Below are 27,305 nucleotides of genomic sequence, written 5' to 3' on the forward strand. Positions count from 1 at the left end.
ACAGCCTTCCAGGCTGCAACCGGGGACATCCCCGGTGTCTCTCAGTCGTCTGCGCAGATGAGCCCTGCAAATACATCTACACCCACTCTGCAGTGACACACTGGGTGGCATCAGTGGTGGGTCCTCATAGGGATACCCAGGAGCAGGCATTATTGCACAAACCGGACAGGATTCGCGAAGACATGGCACTAGTGGAGCCAATATAATGTGTGATGTGAGTTGTTATTTAATTCAATAGAAGTACGAACCATGACAGACCCTCAAACACCCTTGTGCATCCCCTTCATGCTCACGGCACATTTGCCTTACGCTGCCTACTGCACATATGTGATGCATGCCCTGTGGCTGCAGCACAGGTGGTGGCAGGTTGAGTGAGGCTGGCCGTGAGAGAGATGCATGAGAGGGTGAGTATGAGATAGAGCCATGAGATTGTATGAGGATTGTGTTGAGTGGTAGTGGCGGGATGAGCACTGGCGAGGTGAGTAGGTGCAGGTAAGATGAGGATGAGGTTTGAGTGGGTATGAGGGGTGATGTGACAGAGTAGTGTTGGCAGTGCTGAAGGAGATGTGGGGTGGGGGCAGTGATGTGGCAGACGGAGTGTAGGGGAAAGACTACGTGTTCTCACTGTGGCTGACCTACTGAGGTCATTGGTGCGCCTCCTGCACTGTATGCAGGTGGGCGATATGTTGGTGGTGCAGGTGACCCCCTCTGCCACCTCGGGCCAGGCCTTCTTGGTGGCAGAGGCAGGCCGCTTCCTCCCGCCCGCCGGGTGGAAGATCTCTGTCCTCCCCCTCCTCCTCACCCCATCTAATGATACCTGGGGTGAGGCATCATTAAACTGGGAGCAGCCTTCCCCATGGGCTGCTCCATGCTGTAATTTTTGCTATTTGTTGCAGCATCTGTCAGTGGAGGACTGCCCCTTTAAATAGAGCGCCTCCAGCTGACAGATCTTACTGCGCATGCGCAGCCCGCCCGACGCGCAGATCAGCAGCGGGGAACCCGGAAGAGCAGGTAAGTGGATCCAATTAGTGGTTTGCCTGCTGCGATCGCGCGGGCAACCCACTAATTTCACCGGGCGCGTTTGGTACGTGCCCGCAGGCCTACCCGCCGGGAACCCGCACCCCTGGTAAAATCGGGCCCGATATGTCCAGTTTTGTGCTGTTACTCTGCCGGAACCGTGCAGTGCTGACAGCAGGGGGCGACAGAGCTCCACGAATGCACATTCAAAATGCAGCCGCCAGATTGCTGCTCATGAGCCTGGGGCTTTTCGACAGGCTGTTCTCTTCAATTGGTGAAAGTGGTCCGGGCTTAGGAGGGCGAAAGCCGAAGAGAGGAAGCTGCTGCCAGTGCAATGTGATAATAACAGGAGATCTCCTTCTGGAGGCTGCAGCCTTTAAGCTGAATCATTGCATCCTACAGCACAGAAGGCCGCCATTCGGCCCATTGTGCCTGCATCCGGCCCATATCAGAAACACTACAATGCACTTTGGCATCAGCATTCCAAAAAGCTGAGCAGTATTAAGGGTTGAATGAGGCACTTCAATGGTGCATCTATACTGCAGGTTGCACTTCATTATATCTGAAGAACGTACTGCTTGCTTGCAAGCAATGTACCTCGGCCGTCTGCTGATATACATTTGAAGAAATTTAGTTGTAAACCTCAATTTAATCACTACTTCAGATAAAAGAGGAGACAGGAACTATTTGTTACACAGCGGAATCCATCTAAAAGGTGCTGTGGAATCTGCTGTGAGCCAAGCAATTTGCAGAACTGGACTGAGCCAAATCCACAGGCTCTGCTGTCTCCATAGCAAACTTTAAAACAAAAAGCTGTTCACACACGAGGTGCATGAACAGTGAGAGGTTACTGGATTTTACTTATTGTAAAGTGCCTGAAATTTACTTTATTTACTTATTACATTATTGAAATCAGTCTCTCTTAACTCTGTTGGAGCAAAAAAACAGACCATGAAAATATACATCAATTCCTGAAACCGAACAGACGAGTGTGAACTGAATTGCACATTCATCGCTGAAAATACTCAGCAAGTCAGGCAGCGTCCGTGGAGAAAGAAACAGAGTCAATGTTTCAGGTCGAAGACCTTTCGTCAGAACTGGAAGATGTTAAAGAGTTTTTAAGCAAGTACAGAGTCAGAGAAAGGGAGGGGAGGGGAGGAAAGAACAAAAAGGAAGGTCTGTGATAGGGTAGAGGGCAGGAGTGATTAAATGACAAAAGGGATGATGGTACAAGGCAAGGAGGGTGGTAATAGGACAGGTTAAGAAACAAAAGATGGGTCTAGAATAGCTGTAAATGGCAACAACAGAATCATTTCAGGCACTTTACAACCTTCCAAACTCAATACTGATTTCAATAACTTCAGATCATAACCACTGCTCCCATGTTTTCAAACTGCAGGTGCTGGTAATGGTTCTGCTGTTGCCATTTACAGCTCCTCTTGACCCATCTTTTGTTTATTAACCTGCCCCATTACCACCCTCCTTGCCTTGCATCATCAACCCTTGTGTCATTTAATCGCTCGTGCCCTCCACCCTATCACAGATCTTCCCTTTTGTTCTTTCTTCCCCCCTTCCTCTGGCTCTGTACTTGCTTAAAAACTGTTAAATCTTCAACATCTTCCAGTTCTGACGAAAGGTCCAGTTCTGACCTGAAACGTTAACTCTGTTTCTTTCTCCACAGATGCTGCCTCACTTGCTGAGCTTCTCCAGCATTTTCTGTTTTTATTTCAGATTTCCAGCGTTTGCAGTATTTTGCATTTGATTGCACATTAATCTCTGCAGGCAGGGATTGCTGAACTGAACTGAAATCAAAATCAGGCAGCCAGAGCTCTCCTGAGTTTAGTGGGCAACATACTGAGCCTATAGACCGAGAAAGGTTCCAGGTTTGATCTCCAGTCTGGGTTGAGTTAACTGATCACAGCCAGGACGGTGACAAGATGCTACGGCTGACTTAACTCACCTGGGGAAAATCGGTCTGTGCTTCCATTGCTGGTCACTATCCAATGATGCCCACAAGTACGGACGTCAGGTGAGCACAGCAATGGCTCACAGGTGGCCTGTAGGGGGCAGTGTGGGCAGAAGATAAAGTTCATGAGAGTGACTGTAATAACGGAGCTGTGGGAGGAGGGAGGGAGGGAGAGAGAGAGAGAGAGAGAGAGAGAGAGATCAAACCTTCCCCTTAGGATACTGGATTGCATACTGATTGAACAGGCTGGGGCTCTTTTCTCTGGAAAAGAGAAGTCTGAGGGGTGACCTGTTAGAGGTCTTTAAGATAATGAAAGGGTTTGATAGGGTAGATGTAGAGATGATGTTTCCACTTGTGGGGGAGACTAAAACTAGGGGTCTTAAATATAAGATGGTCACTAATAAATCCAATAGGGAATTCAGGAGAAACTTCTTTACCCAGAGAGTGGTAAGAATGTGGAACTTGCAACCACAAGGTGTAGTTGAGGCAAATAGCATAGATGCATTTAAGGGGAAGCTCGATAAACACATGAGGGAGAAAGGAATAGAAGGATATGTTGATAGAGTTAGATGAAGAGGGGTGGGAGCAGGCTCATATGGATCATAAACACCGACATAGACCAGTTGGGCCGAATGGCCTGTTTCTGTGCTGTAGATTCTATGTAATTCTATGAAATGTTACAACATAATAGCTGTGACCAAAGCAAACCAGGGGCACTGATTGTAGTCTCCATTCCACCCGGGAACAGAGTGCAGACAGGGTGTAATGGAGCATGAAATTGGGCAGAGATCAGTCCCAACTGATCTCCAACTGTATTCTGCACCCCGGTGAGATTACAACCGGCACCGGTACCAGTGACAAAGCTTCAATCCCAAACAGGCAGGAACTTCATTAAATTAGACACGATGGGCCGAAGGGCCTCTATCCGTGCTGTATAACTCTAAAACGTGGAGATGGGGTTGGGGACCTCCTGGGTGCAGGACGTCCATACTAAGGCACGTCCATACGGGGTGTCTATGTTTTGCTTGCGACCGAGAGAGTCCTGTTCATTTAAAGGGAAAAGCAACTCAAGTGGAAATAGCCATATGGGCACAGTTTTGGATCATTTATTTTCTCTTGCTGGCATTGAGCTTTCCATGAGCCTTGGAGCCAATTTTTGCCCATTGTGCCATTACTGGCACCATTGGGTTTCCCAATGAGAATCCCTCTATCTGAGTTGAATGGAAGAGAGAGAGGAGGATCTGCAGATCAAGCTGCGCGAGAGATGCTCTGTGCCCACCCTCAGGTATCTGTGCGCCCACATCTGCAGACAGAGGTGAACGCGCCTCAATTCGGTGGACTCTCAGTGTAGCCGAGGCTCCCGTTTCCAAAGAAACCTAGAATGGAAGAACCGATGGCGCCATGAAGATATGTGGACGCATGGCCAACCGTAACGTTTGCTACACTTCTTAATCTCCGTCCAGCATCGGCTGGGATGTCTTTTGAACCTTCCAACCCCCACCCCCACAACATTGTGACACTTCCATTTAATTGGTCCCATCCCTTTAAATCTCACTTGTATGCAATTTTCCATTCCTACACCTGTCCAAGTCTGCACTTGGACCTGTCAATCATTATGCAGATAAGCTTGCTCCAAAAAAAAAACAAGCGTTATTAGCAGTTTCCAATTCTGGCAAGATTTGCACCAATCTGTAACCACTTAGAACTAACTTAACCTCAGATGATAAGAGGCCTCCTGATTAGGGACACACTGCGATATTAGCAAGTTCTGATAAAGTTGTATTTCACAAACATTCAAAGAAACTTAAAAAAATTGTGTGCTTCTAATCTTCCTCAGTGTTCTTTTTTAAAAACATGTTTTGTTAAAAGCTAGCCAGAAATAATCTGCAATTATAAAATATCGCCAATTGCTCAAACTGACCCCTATCTATCCTGATGAGTTAACACTAAGTAACATGACACTGTGCTCATCGTGTGTGGCTGCTGTCCTGTATCACCATCACTCAGGCACACATCCAGTTATTATTCTTCCCACTCAGATAAATCATGCCCGTTTTTCTTCAAACACGGAACCACGTAAATTTGTGTGTCTATCTCCATGTTTTCACTTGTATGTTCAACCCATTTATTAATTACAAAACAATTTTTGCTGTTTCGTAAAATTTCCTATAATTTCATAAAACCTCTATTACATCTCCTCTTAGCTTTCTCTGTTCCTGTGAAAATTGTCTCAGTATCTCAAATCTCTCCTCATCAAACACAGTTCCTTATCCCTAGCATCATCCTGGTGAATCTACGCCACACTCGCTCTCTGGTTTAACATCCTTTCTAGAACGGAAAGTCCAAAGCAGCGCACATTACTCTAACTGTGGCCTAATTGTTGCCTTGCACAAATTTACCATTACCTCTTTGCTCCTGTTCTCTATTCATAAAACCAAAAATGCTACTGGCCCTTTTTTTTTTTATGGCTTTATCTACCTGCATTCCATACTTTCAGGTATTTATTGATTTGAACCCCTGGGTCTCTCTGTTCATCCTTCAGTGTCTGTCCCTTGAGTCGACACTCCCATTCCTTGCTTTCTCTCTCAAAATGCATTACCTCACACTTCTCCACGTTAAAGTGGGATCTGCCACTGGTGTGTCTATTCTGCTAACCTGTCTACATCCTTTTTATTTCCTTTACAAATGATTGAAATCTAATGACAACAGTAAGCAGGACTGTAAAAGAATTAAGAAGGGCATTTCGAACAGTCACGACTAGGGATTATTGGCTATTTGACTTGGCAGGGATTTTCGGTTTAAGATACATGATCCTGATATGAATTAGGTTCAAGGTTTTTTTTAAAGAGTTAATTCTCAAAAGTGTCCAGAATTCTTTCCATCGCCTCAACAGAGGGAGAGGTAAACTGACAAAATAATGTCATTGAGACTCAGAGGGGCTTGATACATTAATGAGCTTATCCAAGAGTTAATGAGCCGGCCATTGAAACTGTTATCCATAACGATCTGGAAAGATACCTCATTCATTATCTCATTTCAGACATTTCCAGTAGACACTCACATGAGATGAGAGAAGAAACTATTCCTGCAAGTACAGCACGCGGATGACTGGTAGGAATCCATTCTTCGGAGGGCAGCCGCCAGTTTAATTGGCAGCTCTACTGGTCAACCCCTGGTCAGAGGAGGTGTCAAACTGCCATGTTTCCTAGCCAGAGAGGCGAGGAGACATGGCAGTTCATGGCGTTGGTATGGTCTGCTGATAAGACCTCGCCTAGTCTGTCTTAAGAAGAGCGTTGACCATGGCCATATCAAACCTTGGCCTCATTTAGTGATAGAGCTGGTAAAATACAAGTCACTTATTCGACTAACCAGTAGATTGGAGCAATTTATCAATTTTCTTATTTAAGTGGAGGGAATAGAAGTTAAGTGGAACTTTGACCAGATTTGCTGCAACTGTTACTCTGTACGTTCACTCACTGACTGTAAAATAAAGCAGCTTATGATTCCTATCCGACCTCGTCACACATGGACAATCAATCCACCTTTCAGACAATTCGAGAAGCACTTGTGTGAGGATAGTGATATCTAATTTATATAACAAGGTGGTCTCTCTGTTACACCACTGGGTTATCATGTATCACACTGGGTGGCCAAAGTAAAGTCCTGATTGTGAGGGACGCTGGTTTGCTCATGGGAGAGACACTAATCTGAAAGCATAACTAGGACAGACCTGACATATATAACAGGGATGTGGACCTTTATGCTTTTTCCTTGTTAAGTGATTTAACCTTTTGATATCCCTTGCCCCTTCTACAAGTGCTTTTATCTCTCACCACCTCAAAGACACTTTCTGTCCTTTTCTCTGTTGGTAATATTTGCACACTGTTTATTTCCACTAAGCCGTCTGCTCCTAATCCAACAGTGTTATTCATCTGCTTGGAACAAACAAACTGTTTCAAGTCGATCTCAGGATGTATCCATTTGCAGCAGTAAGACCTCGCTATCTTAATGGACAGGCCATTTTACACAGCTCCATGTTGGCAGCAATTACCTGGCACAATGCTACTGTCTTTATAAAGCAGCATGTCCTCTGGCCTACTATGAGGGCCACACCATGGGAGATCCACTTGAATTATATACAAAAATGCAGAGATGCTTAACGGACTTCAGCCAGTAATTTTATGCCCAGGTTTTGTGTCATGATCTAAACACCTCAACGAGACCCTGTAATCAGTCCCAGCTATCTGTTATTCTCTGTTTGCTTAGACATGGTACCTTGAGGGAGTTTGCTGCTTTGATGTGATTATCATACACCAGCACGTCGACAGTTAGCTTGCACAGGCGCTGAATATCAGCGGGATCTCCCTCCAGAGCATTCATATCCACTGGGATTTGCCACAATGGGTGAGGGCATTTGGTGCCATCCCAAACCTGTTTGGAAAAATCATTTTCACATTATTATGTACAAACTTAATGAATTCATCCAATGTTTCCATTCAATTTCTTGAAATACTTAAAGCAATAAAGCATGTACAATCAATCTAACTTGCTATACTCTCAATTGTCTGGTACAGTAACAGGTAACAGTAGGTTATTGCTAGTTAGTTCAAGCATTTGTACATTTTGGCCTACAATTGTTTTTTTTAAAAATGTAAGTGCTTCTTCTATACTTGATTGTTTATCCACCAGAAAAACCCTAACATTGTCCACACTGAACATACAGGTGAAGATCCTCCTGGTGGGTTTTGCTCTGTAAGCTTATGCACTTGAGGCCAGGCATTCCTCTATATTCAGGATGGTAGGACCACCAGCTGTCCTCATCTCCCTCACAGCTAAGACAGTTGCCCACGGCATGGCCACCACCAGTGCACTGGTAACTACTGGGAGGCACAGATGAGAACTGAGTGGCCCAGATGAGAACTGAGTGCCACAAGAAAAGAAAGAACTTGCATTTATGCCGCGCCTTTCATGAACTCATGACATCCCAAAGTGCTTTATAGCCAATGAAGTACTTTTGAAGTGTAGTCAGTGTTGTAATGTAGGAAACGCAGCAGCCAATTTGCACACAGCAAGGTCCCACAAACAGCAAAGAGATAATGACCAGATAATCTGGTTTTTCTCGTGATATTGGTTGGGAGATAAATATTGGCCACGACACCGAGGAGAACTCCCCAATTCTTCTTCGAAATAGGGATCTTTTACATCCACCCGAGAGGACAGGTGTGATGATTAATTCCTTGTAAACATCAATTCCTTGGTTTAACGTCTCATCCGAAAGACGGCATCGCCAACAGTGCAATGCTTCCTCAGTATTGCACTGGGAGTGCCTCCTTGATTTTGTGCTCAAGTCTCTGGAGTGGGACTTGAACCCACAACCTTCTGACTCAGAGGCGAGAGTGCTACCACTAAGCCGCAGCTGATAAGTGAGGACTAGCGTCTGGAGTCATCCAAAAATCGAGGCTGCTCTGGGCATAAGGTGCTATCACTGCTTTAAACACTCCGTACCTCTTTGTTATAAAGGATGGAAGACCCACCAAGGAACATTGGGTGGTGGAAGAGTTCACAATCGTTACTGAATATATTGTTGATGTTAAGAACGTTTTCAAACCATTCGGAAACTTGTTTAAATAAAACCATTAGAAAATTAAAGGAGGGAACGAGAACCATCATTGTAAAGTTTTGGGAGACTTCTGTATTTTTCTTATACCAGTATAAATATACAGGTAAGTGTGTTTTATAAATAATTAGACTTAAGATGGAAGTTGTTTTTCCTCATTTAAACTTCAAATTGGAGACAGGAGCCCATGTGAGCATGTTCTTTAATCCTTAGATTATCCAGGATGTAGAAGCTTGATTCTAGGTGCTCATTCAATTATTGGTTCTTTTGAAAGGAAATGGGTATTTTATTTGCAGATTCTGAGCCAGGAGTAGTTTCAATTGCTGGAAAGTATCAAAGTATACAAGCTTAAAGACAAATGGCTTAACCATCAAAGAAGCTTTGCTGTTGACGTTTAAATTATTTATTGTTTAAAACAACAAATTCTGGTTAACCGATGACTTGGTCAATAGAATGGAATGCAGTGCAATGATCTCCTACCACTGTGTCTTTCAATTTGATTCATTGGCTGTTCTTCATTCAGAGGCCTTTTGGTCTGGAGTATATGCAGTGTACTTTTCTCAATAGGGTAAATTTACCAATCCCACGCTCCCAGTGGGCAGCTGCTGGTCCAGAGACACATGGATAGAAGTTAGGCTGTAACACTTGTGGTGCCAATTCGTAGACCCATGCACTCTTGGAAATCAGCTCTCCATTGGTGAATTTACCCAAGTATCTTTAGTTCAGCTTCTGAGTTGACTCTTAGATTCCATGGGCTGACATGGGAAGCACATTGGCCCAAATGCACCACTGGGAAACTGAAAGGCTACAAAAGACCTTCAACGATGCACCACAAGGAGGGCAGTGGTTCAGAAGGTGACTCACCACCAGCTTCTCAGGGCAATAAATGCAGCATTGCCAATGTCTCCACATCTCAATAACTAATTAAATAAAGAGACTGTTTCATCTATAAGCTTTATGGCATTCTAGAAAAGGGTACAGTAACTTCTTGGAAAAGAATAGATCATTTCTGTCTACAAGTATTGTACCATAAGTAACATGCTCTGTCTGTTCCTGTAAATTCACTGGCCTCTTGGCGCACTCTTCCAGTGAATTAAGCGGGAATGCAGTGGAAGGCCTAAGAATTAGGCTGGAACCTGGATATGCCGGGTCCTGGTTTGAGCTGCTTCTTTCCGCAAGCCCTTTACAACAGGATCGAAAGGCCTTCAACCTGAGCGAGCAGTCAGGGAGGGGGAGTGGAGTGAGAGGCAAAGTGTGTAGTCAGAATACCATTATCCCTGATAGAGGTCAGCACAAGCATCTCACGTGCATCCAATTTTCCAGAAATTAAATCCATCACTGGCAAATCAGAAGCACTGATTCTCCATGATCGATTCTCCGGTACGTGCTCCTGTCGAGGAGGCTCTGCCCTGGGGATCATAGACTTGATGCATTTCCCTAAGAGTGTAAATGCAGCCTACAATCAGGGCCCAGCTGTAGCAAAGCACAGTGACACTCCCTCCTCTAGAAACAGGTTGGGCCCTAACTCTGGATTTGCACATTACAAGTTTAACATCAATGTGAAGCAGAAAGCACTTTAAACCAGCACTAAATTGTTCATGTAAAATGCACCTTTACATAGCTAGAAAATGGAACCTTGCAAGGTTTTTTTTAAACTTTGACATTGCAGCTCTGAAGAGTTAAAGATCAATTATCACATCAAAACTCATTCAAATTCTCACACTGGGGGGAAATACCAAAATGAGTGAATTTTTATGTTCAATATGTTCTTTCGAGCACAATTAATGAAATTAATTTTTTAATACAGTGGAGCAGTTTCTGTTTTAGGAGCAATTGAAAATTGCGCCCAAATTGCGCTGGTTAGGTTACAGTTCAAGTTTCCGATAAACTTCATCTACATAATCATAAACGTAAAATCTTCAATGAATCAGCGCTATCGGGCAGCGTAATAGAATATAATCAATTATTTTTTTTTCTGTTAAAAAATATTCATTGATGTATTTAAGAGTAGTGACCTGGTGGAGTTTTATTAATACAGCTGAAAATGGGTTTATCGACAAAAAATAAACATTTTTAATAAATGTCCAGTCCAACACCTGCGAGTAACCTGATTTAAAATCACTGAAAATGACTTAAATAAAATACTATACTGAACCATTTGCTAGTTTCATTGGTGTACACTAGTCAGTTTCTTAGTAAATTAAATATTTTTTGACATGTAAAAACTTTTAAAAACATGCTTACTAGTGCCTGTGCGCCGAGGAAAATGAGTGTAATTTGAAGGGCCTTCCCTAACCAGCGTAATTGGTGAAATTTACAATGTCGACCTGGGGGCGTGGCCAGCGTAAAAGGTCGCGCAAAACCCGAAAGTAAGTGGTTTGGAGCGTAACTCACTTACGTTTAAAATTCTCTGTTCTTTTGCGCTGGTTCAGCCAACTGTGCTGGAATCGGTGCGCAAAACTAGCGGAAGATCTGTCCCACTGTATTTATTCTAATTCCAATTGCCATTTTTTCCAATGTCGTTCAAGCAAATGGAAGTGAAAGAGTAGAAGAAAATAGTCCGTATCCTGCATTGGAACTGTGGTACTTAGTACACGATCAGTAGCTTCGTAATCCGAGATAAAAACGCACTGAATCAGTATAAAATTGCTCAAAATTAAGTCCATTTCTCTTCCCGAGTGAATTCCACTTGGGTTCTATTGATTTCCTGTTTTAATTCATAAGTAAAATATATCCAGAAAACATATAATCACAACTGGACAACTCACCCATGAAGGGACTTGATGCACCAGGGTGATTGAGACATTCTCTGCTGTTAATACCTGGTCATGCTGCACACCTGCTGTTGGATTTCCCTTTGCGCTGAACCCATGACAGAAATGCAGTGTAACAACTGGCAGGGCGAGCCGACAGCAAAACACCATGCCATCAGCTAGTATTGCTTCAAAATTGTTGCTGGTGCCAACTACATGACAAATGTGACAAAAGCCTCTCCCTCCCCATCCCCCTCCCACTTTCTATCTGATTGCTTGCTTAGCTGCAAGTAATCCAAACCAAGTCACCATTTCTCCTCTCAACATCAACCATTTGGTTTTCTTTTAACCTTCGACCTCTCTCCATAACATGGCTCCTTGTGACTGAGGCTGCAGCAAGCTTCCTATAATAGTCTCACAAGTCACTTTACTTTGTCTGCTCAAGGCCGAGGGACTGGTCATCACTTAGGTATTCATCCGCTGTAGCGAGTCCCACTTCTTCATACAGACTCCGCAATAAGCTCTCAGTATCTACAAGGATTTTTTTTTTTCCAAAATTAATATTGTAGCTTCCATGCTGATGGGTAACAGTAAATCACTGGTAAATCTCAGTCCACTTCCAGACAGGCTTCAAGACTAATTTAAGGGTTAATTAAGTTGGTGGACAATTTGCTTAGATATGGAAGATTGCTTTTAGTTTGCTCAGCTTGCCTCTCCGCAGTAGGAGCATTTCAGAAGCCGAGTAACAGTTGGCCATTTATCACTTCAGGTCCAGATACACTTCCATGGAGTATATCAACTTCGGTGTCAAGCCCTGCCAATGCATCAATTTTAAACCATAAAAGCAACCTTTGATTCATCCATCCTAGTCTTTAGAGGCCAGTCTGGATGGAAATATTATGCGTTGTTCATCTGTTGTGATGCCTGTGGCTGCACTGTCAAGATTACACCCACCATAACTCATTGCAGCAAACAGTGATTGATCAGCCATTTTAACAAGGAAACAAGATTCGCAAATGGTCTTGTATCTTACAGTGTGGGGCAGCCCTGCCTATGAAGAGCATTAATAGTGCACAACTGCACCACCTCAACCAACCTTCAGCTCTGTTACAATGATGGACCCTAACTGTTCTAGGACTACAGGGGCGCCCAACCAGGATTGAAATGCTACATAAGAACAGAAGAAACAGGAGCAGGAGCAGGCCATACGACCCTTCGAGCCTGCTCCACCATTCAATAAGATCATGGCTGATCATCTAGCTCCACTCCACTTTCCCGCCCTATCCCTATATCCCTTGATTCCCCAAGAGTCCAAAAATCTACTGGTCTCAGTCTTGAATATACTCAACGACTGACCATCCACAGCCCTCTGGGGTAGAGCATTCCAAAGATTCACAACCGTCTGAGTTAAGAAATTCCTCCTCATCTCAGTCCTAAATGGCTGACCCTTTATCTTGAGACTATGACCCCTAGTTTTGGACTCTCCAGCCAAGGGAAACAGCCTCTCAGCATCTACCCTATCAAGCCCTCTAAGAATTTTATATGTTTCAATGAGATCACCTCTCATTCTTCTAAATTCCAGAGAATAAAAGCCCATTCGACTCAATCTCTCCTCAGAGGTCAACCCTCTCATCCAAGGAATCAAACTAGTGAGGTAAGGAGACCAAAGCTGGATACAGTACACCAGGTGCAGTCTCACCAGAGCTCTAAATAATTGCAGCAAGACCTCCTTACTCATACTCCAAACCCCTTGCAATAAAGGCTAACATACCATTTGCCTTCCTAATTACTTGCTGTACCTGCATGTTAACTTTCTTTGATTTGTGTACAAGGACACCCAAATCCCTCTGAGTACCAACATTTCTGAGGCTCTCACCTATTAAAAAATATTCTGCTTTTCTATTCTTCCAACCAAAGTGGAAAATTTTACATTTCCCCACATTATACTCCATCTGCCACCTTCTCGCCCATTCACTTAACCTGTCTATATCCTTTTGCAGCCTCTTTGCGTCCTCCTCACAACTTACTTTCCCACCTAGCTTTGTAATGTCAGCAAACTTGGACACATCACACTCAGTTCCCTCATCTAAGTCATTGATATATATTGTAAACAGCTGAGGCCCAAGCACTGATCCTTGCGGCACCCCACTATTACAACCTGCCAACCCAAAAATGACCTGTTTGTTCCTACTCTCTGTTTTCTGTCCGTTAACCAATCCTCAACCCATGCTGATAAACAGACAACTAAGGAGTTTGACAGTGCTTAATGGTATATACTTCGATGCAAGGAGTATAGTGAATAAGGCAGATGAGCTAAGGGCACAGATAGACAAGTGGAAGTATGATATCTTAGCTATTACAGAAACATGGCTTAAAGAAGGGCAGGAATGGCAGCTCAACGTTCCTGGACGAGATAGAGAGGGGGATAAAGAAGGAAGGGGGTGGGGTTGCAATATTGGTTAAAGACACAATTACAGCTGTGAGGAGGAATGATATGTTCGAAGGATCATCAAATGAGGCCATATGGGTTGAGCTAAAGAACAAAAAGGTGCAGTCACACTTATGGGAGTGTACTATAGACCTCCAAACAGTCAGAGGGAGAGAGAAGAGCAAATATGTAGGCAAATTTCTAAGAAGTGCAAAAACAATAGGGTAGTAGGGGATTTCAACTACCCTAATATTAACTGGGATAAAATCAGTGTAAAAGGTATGGAGTGCGCATAATTCTTAAAATGCATTCAGGAGAACTTTTTTTTAGCCAGTACGTAGCATGCCCAACAAAAGAGGGGGCAGTTCTGGACTTAGTTTTAGGAAATGAAGCTGGGCAGGTGGAAGGAGTATCAGTGGGAGAGCATTTTGGTGGCAGTGATCATAATTCAAATAGATTTAGCATAGTTATGGAAAAGGACAAAGGTAGATCAGGAGTAAAAGTTCTCAACTAGGGAAAGGTCAATTTTACTAAACTGAGATGTGATTTAGCAAAAGTGGACTGGAAACAGCTACTTGAAGGTAAATCAGTGTCAGAACAGTGGGAGGTATTCAAGGGAGGAGATAGTGAGGGTTCAGAGCAAATACGTTCCCACAAAGAAAATGGGTGGGACTCCCAAATCTAGAGCCCCCTGGATGTCAAGGAGCATACAGGGTAGGATAAGGCAAAAAAGGGAAGTTTTTGTCAGATACCGAGAGCTCAGTACTGCAGAAAGCCAAGAGGAGTATAGAAAGTGAAGGGGGAAAATTAAAAAGGAAATTAGAAAAGCAAAGAGAGGGCATGAAAAAAATATTGGCAAATAAAATCAAGGAAAACCCAAAGATGTTTTATAAATACATAAAGAGCAAGAGGATAACTAAGGAAAAAGTAGGGCTTATTAGAGACCAAAAAGGTAACCTGTGCGTGGAGGTGGAAGATGCGGGTGTGGTTCTTAATGAACACTTTGCGTCTGTCGTCACAAAAGAGGGGGACGATGCAGACATTGTAGTTAAGGAAGAGCAGTGTGAAATATTGGATGGGATAAACATAGCGAGAAAGTATTAAGGGATTTAGCATCAAAGTAGTTAAATCGCCAGGCCCAGATGAAATGTATCCTAGACTGTTGAGAAGCAAGGGAAGAAATAGCAAAGGCTCTGACCATTATTTTCCAATACTCTCTGGCTACAAGTGTGGTGCCGGAGGACTGAAGGACTGCCAACGTTGTACTGATGTTTAAAAACGGATAGACCAAGTAATTAACAGGCCAATCAGCCTAAGCTCGGTGATGGGCAAATTATTGGCAACAATTCTGAGGGACAGTATTAATCATCATTTAGAAAGGCACGGATTAATCAAGGACAGTCAGCATGGATTTGTTCAGGGAAGGTTGTGTCTGACTAACATGATTGAACTTTTTGAGGCGGTAACAAGGAGGGTCGATGAGGGTAGCGCGTTTGGTGTGGTCTACACGGATTTTAGCAAAGCTTTTGACAAAGTCCCACATGGCAGACTGGTCAGAAAAGTAAAAGCCCATGGGATCCAAGGGAAAGTGGCAAGTTGGATCCAGAATTGGCTCAGTGGCAAGAAGTAAATGGTAATGGTCGACAGGTGTTTTTGTGACTGGAAGGCTGTTTCCAGTGGGGTTCTGCAGGGCTCAGTACTAGGTCCATTGCTTTTTGTGATATATATCAATGATTTAGACTTAAATGTAGGGGGCATGATTAAGAAGTTCGCAAATGATTAAAAAGTTGGCTGTGTGGTTGATGGTGAGGAAGAAAGCTGTAGACTACAGGAAGATATCAATGGACTGGTCAGGTGGGCAGATAAGTGGCAAATGGAATTCAATCCAGAGAAATGTGAGATAATGCATTTGGGAAGGGCAAACAAGACAAGGGAATACACAATAAATGGGAGGATACTGAGAGGTGTAGAGGAAGACAGGGACCTTGGAGTGCATGTCCACAGATCCCTGAAGGTAGCAGGACAGGTGGCTAAGAAGGCATATGGGATACTTTCCTTTATTAGCCGCGATATAGAATATAAGAGCAGGGAGGTTATGCTAGAACTGTATAAAACACTAGTTAGGCCACAGCTTGAGTACTGCGTACAGTTCTGGTCACCACATTACAGGAAAGATGTGATTGCAATGGAAAGGGTACAGAGGAGATATATGAGGATGTTGTCTGGACTGGAGAATTTTAGCTATGAGGAAAGATTGGATAGGCTGGGGTTGTTTTCTTTGGAACAGAGGAGGCTGAGGGGAGATTTAATTGAGGTGTAAAAAATCATGAGAAACCTGGATAGAGTGAATAGGAAGGATCGGTTTCCCTTAGCAGAGAGGACAAAAACTAGGGGGCATAGATTTAAAATAATTGGTAGAAGGATTATAGGGGAGTTGAGGAGAAATTTTCTCACCCAGTGTGTGGTGGGGGTCTGGAACTCACTGCCTGAAAGGGTGGTAGAGGCAGAAACCCTCCTCACATTTAAAAAGTACCTGGATATGCACTTGAAGTGCCATAACCTACAAGGCTACGGACCAAGAGCTGAAAAGTGGGATTCGGCTGGATGGCTGCCTTTCGGCTGGCACAGACACGATGGGCTGAATGGCTTCCTTCTGTGTCGTAAATTTCCATGATTCTATGAATATATTACCCCAAATCCCATGAGCCCTAATCTTGTGTAACAACCTCTTGTGTGGCGCCTTATCGAATGCCATTTGAAAATCCAAATATACGACATACGTTGGTTCCCCCTTATCGACCCTGCTAGTTACACCCTCAAAAAATCTAATAGATTTGTCAATCACGATTTCCCTTACAGAAAACTGTGTTAACGCTGCCGAATGACATTATGATTTTCTAAGTGCCCTGTTACTACGTCCTTAGTAATAGATTCTAGCATTTTCCCTTCTACTGATGTCAGGCTAGCTGGCCTATAGTTCCCTGTTTTCTCTCTCCCTCCTTTCTTGAAAAGCAGAGTTATGTTTGCTACCTTTCAATCCACGGGGACTGTTCTAGAATCTCAGGAATTCTGGAAGATCAAAACCAATGCATCCACTATTTCTGCAGCCACCTCTTTTAAAACCCTAGGATGTGGGCCATCAGGTCCAGGGGATTTGTCGGTTTTAGTCCCAATAATTTCTCCAGTACTTTTTCTTTATTAATTTTAATTACTTTAAGTTCCTCACTCTCATTAGACCCTTAGTTCCCCACTATTTCCAGTATGTTTTTTGTCTCCTTTATTCTGAAAGCGGATACAAAATATTTGTTTAATGTTTCTGCCATTTCCTTATTCCCCATTTTAATTTCTCCTGCCTCTGCCTCTAAGGGACCTACGTTTACTTTCACTAATCTCTTCCTTTTTCCATACTTGTAGAAGCTATTACAGTCTGTTTTCATATTTCTTGCTAGTTTACTCTCATGTTCAATTTTCTCCATCTTTATCAATTTTTGGTCATCCTTTGCTGATTTCTAAAACCTTCCCAATCCTCAGGCTTACTACTCCTCTTGGCAACATTATAAACCTCTTTTAATCAAACATTACCCTTAACCTCTCGAGTTGACCACGGTTGGATCACCTCTGATCAGCTGACCTCTGAACCAAGTGCCAGTTCAGTTCCAGTCAAGCCTAGAGAGCAAGTTCGAATGTGAAAGGATGACAGTGATAGAATAATTGAAGATAAAGAGGAAATAGTAGAATTAGTTAATGATTACTTCCCAGAAAAAAATCACGAGGTAGAAAATTACTGACTTGCTATCCAATTACAATAGTATAAAGAATATCCTGGAAGATTCGGAGCTCAATGAGGAGGGAGGTTCTTGATAGGTTTAAGAAAAAGAAAGAATAGAAAAAGAATTTAAAAAATGAAAGAACAACTTGCATTTATAACTTTCTCGTCCTCAGGACGTCCTAAAGCACTTTACAGCCAATGAGGTACTTTGAAGTGTAGTCACTTACGTTATGTAGGAAATGAAGACTTACAAATCCTCTGGGCTAGACTGCATATACCCTAGACGATGAAAAAGACAGTGGGGAAATGGCTATTGTTGTGAAAGATTCATTGGGTACTGGAGAGGTTCTGCATGATTGGAAACCTTCTACCTGTCAAGTGCTTTCTCCACACTAACTTCTCTAAGATATCCTTTGTACTATAAATGAAACAGAGAGTGCTGTTGAGAGATGTAGTGTCAGACTGTGGGGGGAAGGATGTTCAATGCAGTACCGCAGTGATCAAAGCTCGGGCCTCTGTTGGATTTTAATCCACATGAATAACCTGGATGTAGAGACAACTTGTCAGCTTATCAAATTTGCAGATGACATTAAATTAGGTCGAGCAGCAGGGACGGAGGATGCAGTTAATAATTCGCAAGAGGATTTTGATCAGTTACACAAATATAAAATAATATTTAATGCTGGCAGATGCATATCAAGCAAAAAGTAAGTGGCATAGGTGGACAAGAAGGGGGACAGACTTAGCACAGAGATATTAATGACATTAGACTTGTCGCTATCAGCGTCAAGACAGTTTGGAGATGCAATCACAAAAAAAAGAGAATAGTGTTGGGATAATATCCAGTGCAATGCAAGTCTACAGAGGTGGTGCAGATGTTTTATAATCTACTGGTCAGACCACAGTTGGACTGCTGTGTACAATGTCAGTCGGCATACTTCAAAAAGAGTGTACATGCATTGGAGGTGATGTACAAAAGAATGGCCCGAAATGTAAAGTGGATGACCTATGAGGAAAGGTGAGAGAACCTCACATTCTACAGTCTAGAGTGAAGGTTGTGAAAAGCCTTGTCCGGGTATATCAAGTACTAGGGGGCAGAGATAAGGGGAACCCAGAATATTAGTTCAAGATGTCAGGCCAGTAAAGCCAGAAGAAAACAAATAAATTAGTGAAAATAAATTAAAGGATCAGACCTCCGAATAAATCTTTAACTCAAAAGAGTTACAAACGTTTGCAGTAATCTACCATATAAGGTCATAGGGTCAAAGGCAGTAGGGCATTCCAATGCAGTTGGATAGTAGGCTGAGAGAGGTGGAGTATAGGACAGAGCTTTGATGTTCTGAATGTCTTTTTTATCATTAACTCTTCTTACATACAGCTGCAAAAAAATTAAACCAAGGTTATTTCATTAATATTAAGTTCTCAAAAATAGCCATTTGACTTTTCAAATGGGAAGAAATAAAGGGGAGCTCTTTCAGTTTCTTTCTTGTCTTTCTCAGGAGTGGAGGGAGAAAGAAAGATATTTTCTACATGTAATCTGAAATGTTCCAAATTAACCAATAGCCCTACTCCAGGTGTTTGTACAAACGGACGAGAAAAGGCATGGGGGATATTTGTTAAAAAGAAACGCACGAACAAACTTAAAATTATTTTTAGGCAGAATGGAAGAAATAAAAATCACTGGGGCAGTTAAAATTTCTGTGTCATCATGTGTTTTGAGGACTGGTAAATTTGCCTGAAACTCAATTCACATAGTTCTGCTTTATATTCTCTGCACTGAATTGCAAAATGAAGCAATCTTCTTTTATAAGCAGTTGCTGCAGGCTATTAATAATTCAACTTGGTCTGTTGTGTAGACTTCTAGAATCCAAAACAACAACTAGCAGCGACCAGCAACCTTGAACTTCGAAAGAAACTTGGTTTCCTACTGAAATACATGGTCTGTGCAATATAGACCAAAACTTATTCTATTTTCCCAATTTACTTGTTGTTCATGAGCATTTGGCAAACTGGACAAGTGCTGGTCTTCAGTTCAGCCTTGTCAGACTCCTAATTACTCTAATCATTTCTGTAATTAAAAAAAAATCTACCTCTTCACCATAGGTTTCTCCTTCTATTTTCTTTCAGTTTTGTTTCTCCCAACTCCTTATGCTTCTAATGCCATTCCCCATTTCAATTTACCTCATGCTGCTCTGTTCAGTCTCTCATCTCCTTGTTAATTTTCTTTAGTTTGCTCCACCAACATGGTTTCTTTTTTTATATGGTCTTTATTTCTGTTTGGCTTGCTGCCCCCTGCAATCGCCCATCTCGGTCCTTGTTTCACGCATGCTTGACTCCCAACTTTCTCCTTCTTCTACACCTACTCTTGTCCTAATCTTTCCGATTTGATCTTGCTGCTTCTCTGCAATCTCCTCACTGTCATTCATCTTCTAGCTCTCTTCCTAAGATGAACCTATTAAAGATGAATCAGATTAATTCAAATGCAACAAGACATTCTTTTCCAGATAGGTGTAATTGCATGCAACACAAGGGGTTGCTGCAGATCAATGCGTTAGCGTCAAATCTGACAGAGTGTGTTTGATCAATGTAACAGCATGCACTAAGACGTACAATACTAGACCAATACAATATTCTAGGTCAATGCAATAGTATACACAGTAACATCTCATTCTAGGTTAATACCGTAGCACATAGTTTGGCATGCCACTCCAGAATCACAGTGTGGTTACTATTTAATGCAACAGTGTACAGCATGAGATATTGTTTTGGATTGATCAAGTAGTGTGCAGCATAGTGTATGGGTTCAGATCAATGTGATAGTGTGCAGTGTGACACACCATGTTCAATCAATTCAATAGCATGCTACATATTGTTCTGGATTAAGTATGATGGGGCCATGTAATCTAACATACTGTTCTTGAATAACAAAATATGAAAGGCCTAGAAAATATTTATAATTTCTAGTGTGATGTCTGTAACACGTCAAGGCATCTTTCTGAACTGTGTGTGTCAATATCATATTCCCACAAGGAGTAGTTGAGGTGACTAGCATTTAAGGGGAAGCTAGATAAACACGAGGGAGAAAGGAATCGAAGGATATGTTGATGGGGCTAGAAGAAGAAAGGTGGGAGAAGGCTCGTGTGGAGACTAAACACCAACATGGACCTGTTGGGGCGAACGGCCTGTTTCTGTGCTGTACATTCTATGTAATATCTATGTAGAACAGTATATTGTGCTGGATTATTGCTCAAACAACTGATTTATGAACATTACAAACATGCAGTAAAAGAACATTAGTGCAATATTCATTTTATGAATAAATAAATGTTAATTAAAACTTTAAAAGCAGTAGAGCATCCGAACATTAGATCATGTTTAGGTTTAAATTATTAAAAGAATTTATTTCATAAAGGATGAACAAGCAAATAACTAACAGTAGTATAATGTACATATATCTAACACAGTAGAAATCCTTCCGTAAAGCTCCTTGAATCAAAGGTGACAATCTAACATTAATCTATTCTTTGGTAGAAGAGGGCGCACAGCTAATTTAGATATTTAAATCGGGGTTCTATGACGTCAAGGGGATCACGATACCATTTTAGGACTCAACCAGGTGAAGGGTGTGCTGGGTACATTCTGTCAAGTAAGGCATGTGGTAAGGCTGAAGAGGAACCCAAAGCTAAGTACTCTTACATTTATGTGGGGCCAGGAGGAGCAGGCGTGCCATCTTTTTTTTTAAATTGCACTTTTCTAACTTGCAAGACATCTTTTGATCAGACAGTACAGTTCCGAATGTGGGGGCTGGAGCCACAGGAACTGCCTTGCCCTGATGTGCTTGCAGCCTAATAAAAATATTGCGGCCCTCTCGTCAAATTAAAAAAAAAAGCCGAGTTTTTCAAAGCAAAGATATTTCATTCCAGTCATTATAGATTCAGTGTCACTTCAGGAGATTTGGAAGGTGAAAATGAGAACAACTACAGATTAGTACGTACAAAACTGCTGATCAAATAGTTTTGAAGATTTGATCTATTTTCTTAAAAAAGAATGCTCGGGCTACAAAATTGAACCTGATGTTATCTTGGAATGAAAGATTACTTTTTAATAAGTCGAGCGGAAAAATAATTTAAATGATGATGATCAATCTGTCAGAATTCTTTAATAGTTTTCAGAAATCTATTCAGACTCGAAGGGAAATGCCAGCTTATTCAGCAGCTAATGGATCTCAGTGCTTTACCCAACAGTCCACAGCAACACCAGGAACGTGTGGGGAAAACGCACACATTTTCAGTGAGGTCTGAAAGGGTTTATCACTCCCCTGCTCTCACCTGTGAGTGAGGGACTTTGTGGGGGGGTGAATAAGCAGGTGCCATTTAGTGGGTCAACCTTTATTTACTGAAAGTTCTGGCCCATAGGTTGAGCCTTCCTCCAGTTCTGGCAGCTGGCTCTACTGTTCCACTTCCTCTCCTCCTTGTGCACCCTCCCCATTGTGCGGGAATGTCTAAGACTTTCCTGGTCTGTAGAGTCCGGTAAGTGAGTGCCGATGTGTAGGGAAGAGATACCTTCTGAGATGCCTAACTCCAATAGTCTCCAACCTAGCCTCTGCCATGTCTTCATCACATCAAAATAAAGGGATTTCTCAATGGGAATGCATGTCTACAGCGAAAAGTAGTCCTTGGAGCAAAGCTGAGTACAAGGAGCAGCAAATGTCCTGACTCAATCCCCTAAATACCAATAAGATTGCAACACAGGCAAAGGAACTAACCTTCAGTAGCAGCACCCAAAATGGCCCCCTGAGCGGTATCCTGATGCAATGCTGGCAATTATTGGGGTGGGAGTGAGGGGCAGTGGGGTGGGAGTGAGGGGCAGTGGGGTGGGAGTGAGGGGCAGTGGGGTGGGAGTGAGGGGCAGTGGGGTGGGAGTGAGGGGCAGTGGGGTGGGAGTGAGGGGCAGTGGGGTGGGAGTGAAGGGCAGTGGGGTGGGAGTGAAGGGCAGTGGGGTGGGAGTGAAGGGCAGTGGGGTGGGAGTGAAGGGCAGTGGGGTGGGAGTGAAGGGGAACGGGGTGGGAGTGAAGGGGAACGGGGTGGGAGTGAAGGGGAACGGGGTGGGAGTGAAGGGGAACGGGGTGGGAGTGAAGGGGAACGGGGTGGGAGTGAGGGGGAACGGGGTGGGAGTGAGGGGGAACGGGGTGGGAGTGAAGGGGAACGGGGTGGGAGTGAAGGGGAACGGGGTGGAAGTGAAGGGGAACGGGGTGGAAGTGAAGGGGAACGGGAGTGAAGGGCAGTGGGGTGGGAGTGGGGTGGGAGTGGGGTGGGAGTGAGGGGCAGTGGGGTGGGAGTGAGGGGCAGTGGGGTGGGAGTGAGGGGCAGTGGGGTGGGAGTGAGGGGCAGTGGGGTGGGAGTGAGGGGCAGTGGGGTGGGAGTGAGGGGCAGTGGGGTGGGAGTGAGGGGCAGTGGGGTGGGAGTGAGGGGCAGTGGGGTGGGAGTGAGGGGCAGTGGGGTGGGAGTGAGGGGCAGTGGGGTGGGAGTGAGGGGCAGTGGGGTAGGAGTGAGGGGCAGTGGGGTGGGAGTGAGGGGCAGTGGGGTGGGGGGGTAGCAATGTCTCCTTGACTCCATTTAAATGTGTCAGAGCAGGCTCCTGGCAGGCCTTAAAGGGAATTGGCAGTTTATTGGGAGGAGAGCGCAGGGGCAGTTTTTACATGGCAGTGACATTTTACTGTTTTCCGCAACCAAATCAACCACAAAAATGGTTGGTAATTCGGTGGAGAATTCAGGCCCCTATTTCCTCCAAGTAACGGTGAGCGAGACCACAGGAGAGTCATTCCAAATCTTGCGACTATAGTGCGCATTTCCTGGAAGTGTTACACTTCCTTCTTGTAAAACTTCCATCCCCTCACACTTTATTGATAATACTCTCAAAGCAATGTAACCTTTAACTCACCTCGAGCAACACCACGGCAGATCTGCTAGGACTATGTTAAAAATCTTGCATACAGCTTGTACTTCCTGTAAGCGTCACACTTTTTGTCACACTTTTCATGTATTCTCTGACTCTGAGCAACTTCATGGGAAATCGGTTTGTACTAAATAAATTGGATTAATTATACAGATAAATTGTTCTGGTGCTAATTATGAACTGAATGGAAAGGAGTACCTCTGTGCTTCATATATTTAATACTCAAACTGTCTTAATTGTACTGTGCTAGTGTATCAGGCGAACATTGCTGCTGCTGTCAGGTGTTTAATAGTTTGCTGTAAGCCGATGCCGGGTGCTCCAAGATACGTGCTGATAAACGTTCCCTGGTTATTTGGCGAATCTCCCTGAAACCTGCAGCTTCACTCCCTGATGCTGCCTTTTAAAAGTCAGAATGCATATCAGGGACTCCGTTCATGTTTTGTTGAATATAAACCAGCTGTTCCATCATTTTTGAAAAAAATTATTGAAATGAGATACAATTTTCATCAAAATTCCAATCTTATTAGAAGACACCAAAAATCAAAGGTTATTTTGCTGCTTTTTCTCTGATTAGCAGAGATAAGCTCTCTGCTTCGTGGTTTTACTTTCTTTTCTCCAATTTTTGAGGCTTCTGGCGATCTTGCCTTTCCTTATCCCCCAGTTAGATGGGGTCCTGTTGCAGGCAAACCTTTTTCCATTGTTAGTGTTTTTTTCTGTGCTGTATGCAACGGCATCAACGAGAAGCACCAGACATCCACCTAGTCCAACTAATCCCTCTCATCTTCAGAACTTCAGGAAGTACTTCCACAGTTCTTTCACAGCAAGCGAGTTGCTGAGGTTCATGTAGAGCCCTGCCCTCCTCGCATTCATCAATCGTGCAGCAGGCTTGTCCCATTAGGCTGCGGGTCCCAAAAGCGGCCAAAATATGTCAACCTTCAGGTAAATAAACCTTGGTATTCATAGAATCATAGGATGGTTACAGCACAGGAGGAGGCCATTTGGCCCATCGAGCCTGTGCCAGTTCTTTGTAACAGCAATCCAATTAGCCCCATTCTCCTGCTCTTTCCCTGCCGCCCTGCAAGTTTTTTCCCTTCAAGTATTTATCCAATTCCTTTTTAAAAGCCAAATGAATCTGCTTCCACCACCCTTTCAGGCAGCGCATTCCAGATCATAACTACTCGCTGCATAAAGAAGTTTTTCCTCATGGTTATAATCTTAGGTTCTTTTGCCAATCGTCTTAAATCTGTGTCCTCTGGTTCTCAATCCTTCCGCCAATGGGAACAGTTTCTCTTCATTTACTTTATCTAAACCCTTCATGATTTTAAACACTTCTATCAAATCTCCTCCAAACCTTCTCTGCTTTAAGGAGAACAACCCCAGCTTCCCCAGTCTATCCACGTAACTGAAGTCCCTCATCCCTGGAACCATTCTAGTAAATCTTTTCTGCACTCTCTTTAAGGCCTTCACATCCTTCCTAAAGTGCAGTGCCTGGAATTGGACACAATACTCCAATTGTGGTTGAACCAGTGTTTTATAAAGGTTTAACATAACTTCCTTGCTTTTGTACCCTATGCCACTATTTACAAAGCCCAGGATCCCATATGCTTTTTTAACCGCTTTCTCAACCTGTCCTGCCACCTTCAAAAATTTGTGCATGTATACCCCAGGTCTCTCTGTTCCTGCACCCTCTTTAGAATTGTACCATTTAATTTATATTGCTTCTCCTCGTTCTTCCTGCCAAAATGTATCATTTTGTACTACTTCGCCTTAAATTTCATCTGCCATGTGTCTGCCCATTCCACCAGCCTGACTATGTCCTCTTGAAGTTTATTACTATACTCCTCACTGTTCACTACACTTCCAAGTTTTGAGTCATGTGCAAATTTTGAAATTGTGCCCTGTACACCCAAGTCCAAGTCATTAATGTTAATTGTATGATTTATATCAATTAGTATTGATTGCATTCAGGTGGTGCGTATCAATTGGGGACTCTCTGGTATCCAGTTATACGAGAGCTCATCTAAGGTGTTGAGCCTGTAATATGGATCTCTGTGAATAAAGGCTTGGCAGCAACTGAAGACCAGGCTCTCGTATTCTATCCTTCAGCACCTGTCTATCCAGTTTATAACAATGAATATATATCAAAAAAAGTAATGGTCCTAGTACTGACCCCTGAGGAACACCACTGTATATATTCCTCCAGTCCAAAAAACAACTACTTTCTGTTTCCTGCCACAGCCAATTTTATATCTATACTGCCACTGCCCCTTTTATTCCATGGGCTTCAATTTTGCTGACAAGCCTATTATGTAGCACTTTATCAAACACCTTTTGAAAGTCCTTTTACACAACATTAACCACATTTCTCTCATCCACCCTCTCTGTTAGTTAATCAAAAAACTCAATCAAGTTAGTTAAACACGATTTGCCTTTAACAAATCCGTGCTGGCTCCACACTTGTCCAAGGACTATTAATTTTGTCCCGGATTATCATTTCTAAAAGCTTCCCCACCGGGGTTAAACTGACTGGCCGATAGTTGCCGGGTTTATCCTTACACCCTTTTTTGAACAAAGGTGTAACATTTGCAATTCTCTAGTCCTCTGGCACTACCCCTGTATCTAAGGAGATTATGGCCAGCACCTCTGCAATTTCCACCCTTACTTCCCTCAGCAACCGAGGATGCATCCCATCTGGACCGGGTGACTTATCTACTTTAAGTAAAGACAGCCTTTCTCGTACCTCCGTTTTATCAATTTTTAGCCCATCCAATATCTCAACTACCTCCTCTTTTACTGTGACTCGGGCAGTATCTTTTTCCTTGGTAAAGATCGATGTGAAATACTCATTTAGTATCTCAGCTATGCCCTCTGCCTCCATGCACAGATCTCTTTTTTGGTCCCATCCCTCCTCTTACTACCCATTTACTATTTATATTGTCGATAGAAGACTTTTAGATTCCCTTTTATATTAGCTGCCAGTCTATTCTTATACTCTTTCTTTGCCCTTCTTATTATCTTTTTCACTTCTCCTCTGTACTTTCTATAATCAGCCTGGTTCTCACTTGTATTATCAACCTGACATCTGTCATACACCCCCTTTTTAAACCTGGGTCAGTTACAATAAGGCTCCCTGTGTTTCAGCCTCAGTATTCTGTACACTCAAAATATCAAAACTGGCAAAATTCTGTTGATTTTCTTTTCTATGGTTATTCACAGTTTCCAATATATTTGTCAGTGGTCTAAGGGGCTCTTATATTTGTCAGTGGCATGTTAATTTTTTTTACAACCTCAACAAATCTAAAAGCAGTCATGTTTTGATCTGGAACACACTGCCTGGAAGTGAAGCAGATTCAATTGTAACTTTCAAAGGGGAAGTGTACATATACTTGAAAAGGAACATTTTGCAAGGTTATGGGGAAACAATAGGAGAGTGGGACTAAACTGGATAGCTCCTACATAAGGGCTGGCACAGGCATGATGGGCCAAATGGCCTTCTTCTATGCTGGATGATTCACTGATTTTATTTTGAAGTATGAGAATGTCTTATTCCTTTTTCTCTGCTAGGTGTTTTAAATTTTCTGTGGTTTAATTATGGTATTGTGCATGTTTCATTAAATGTGTTGTGACAGGATACATCTCCAAGCTTAGGTGAAACACCATGAATGTCCCAACCAAGCAGTGGACGGTCTTCTTTATTGGCACAGCTCATTTAAACCATACTGCAGAGGCGATGAATTCTAACTCATCCATGACATGAGTGCTCCACTCTGTCCCATTCGATTCAGTTGCACTGCTGGTCA

At 43.0% G+C, this 27,305-nt stretch overlaps 1 protein-coding gene across 2 annotated transcripts in view; it reads right to left on the bottom strand.

The window, feature by feature from the left end:
* pot1 (protection of telomeres 1 homolog) overlaps window positions 1–27,305 on the bottom strand; it is a 268,786-nt gene that overhangs the window by 46,955 nt on the left and 194,526 nt on the right. For both annotated transcript variants that reach the window (XM_067999826.1, XM_067999825.1), the window contains exon 10: window positions 7,259–7,414. In XM_067999826.1, the coding sequence (XP_067855927.1) occupies window positions 7,259–7,414 (156 nt within the window). The remainder of the gene's footprint in view (window positions 1–7,258; window positions 7,415–27,305) is intronic.

This window comes from Heptranchias perlo, chromosome 18, assembly GCF_035084215.1.
Source record: "Heptranchias perlo isolate sHepPer1 chromosome 18, sHepPer1.hap1, whole genome shotgun sequence".
NCBI classification, from domain to species: Eukaryota; Metazoa; Chordata; class Chondrichthyes; order Hexanchiformes; family Hexanchidae; genus Heptranchias; species Heptranchias perlo.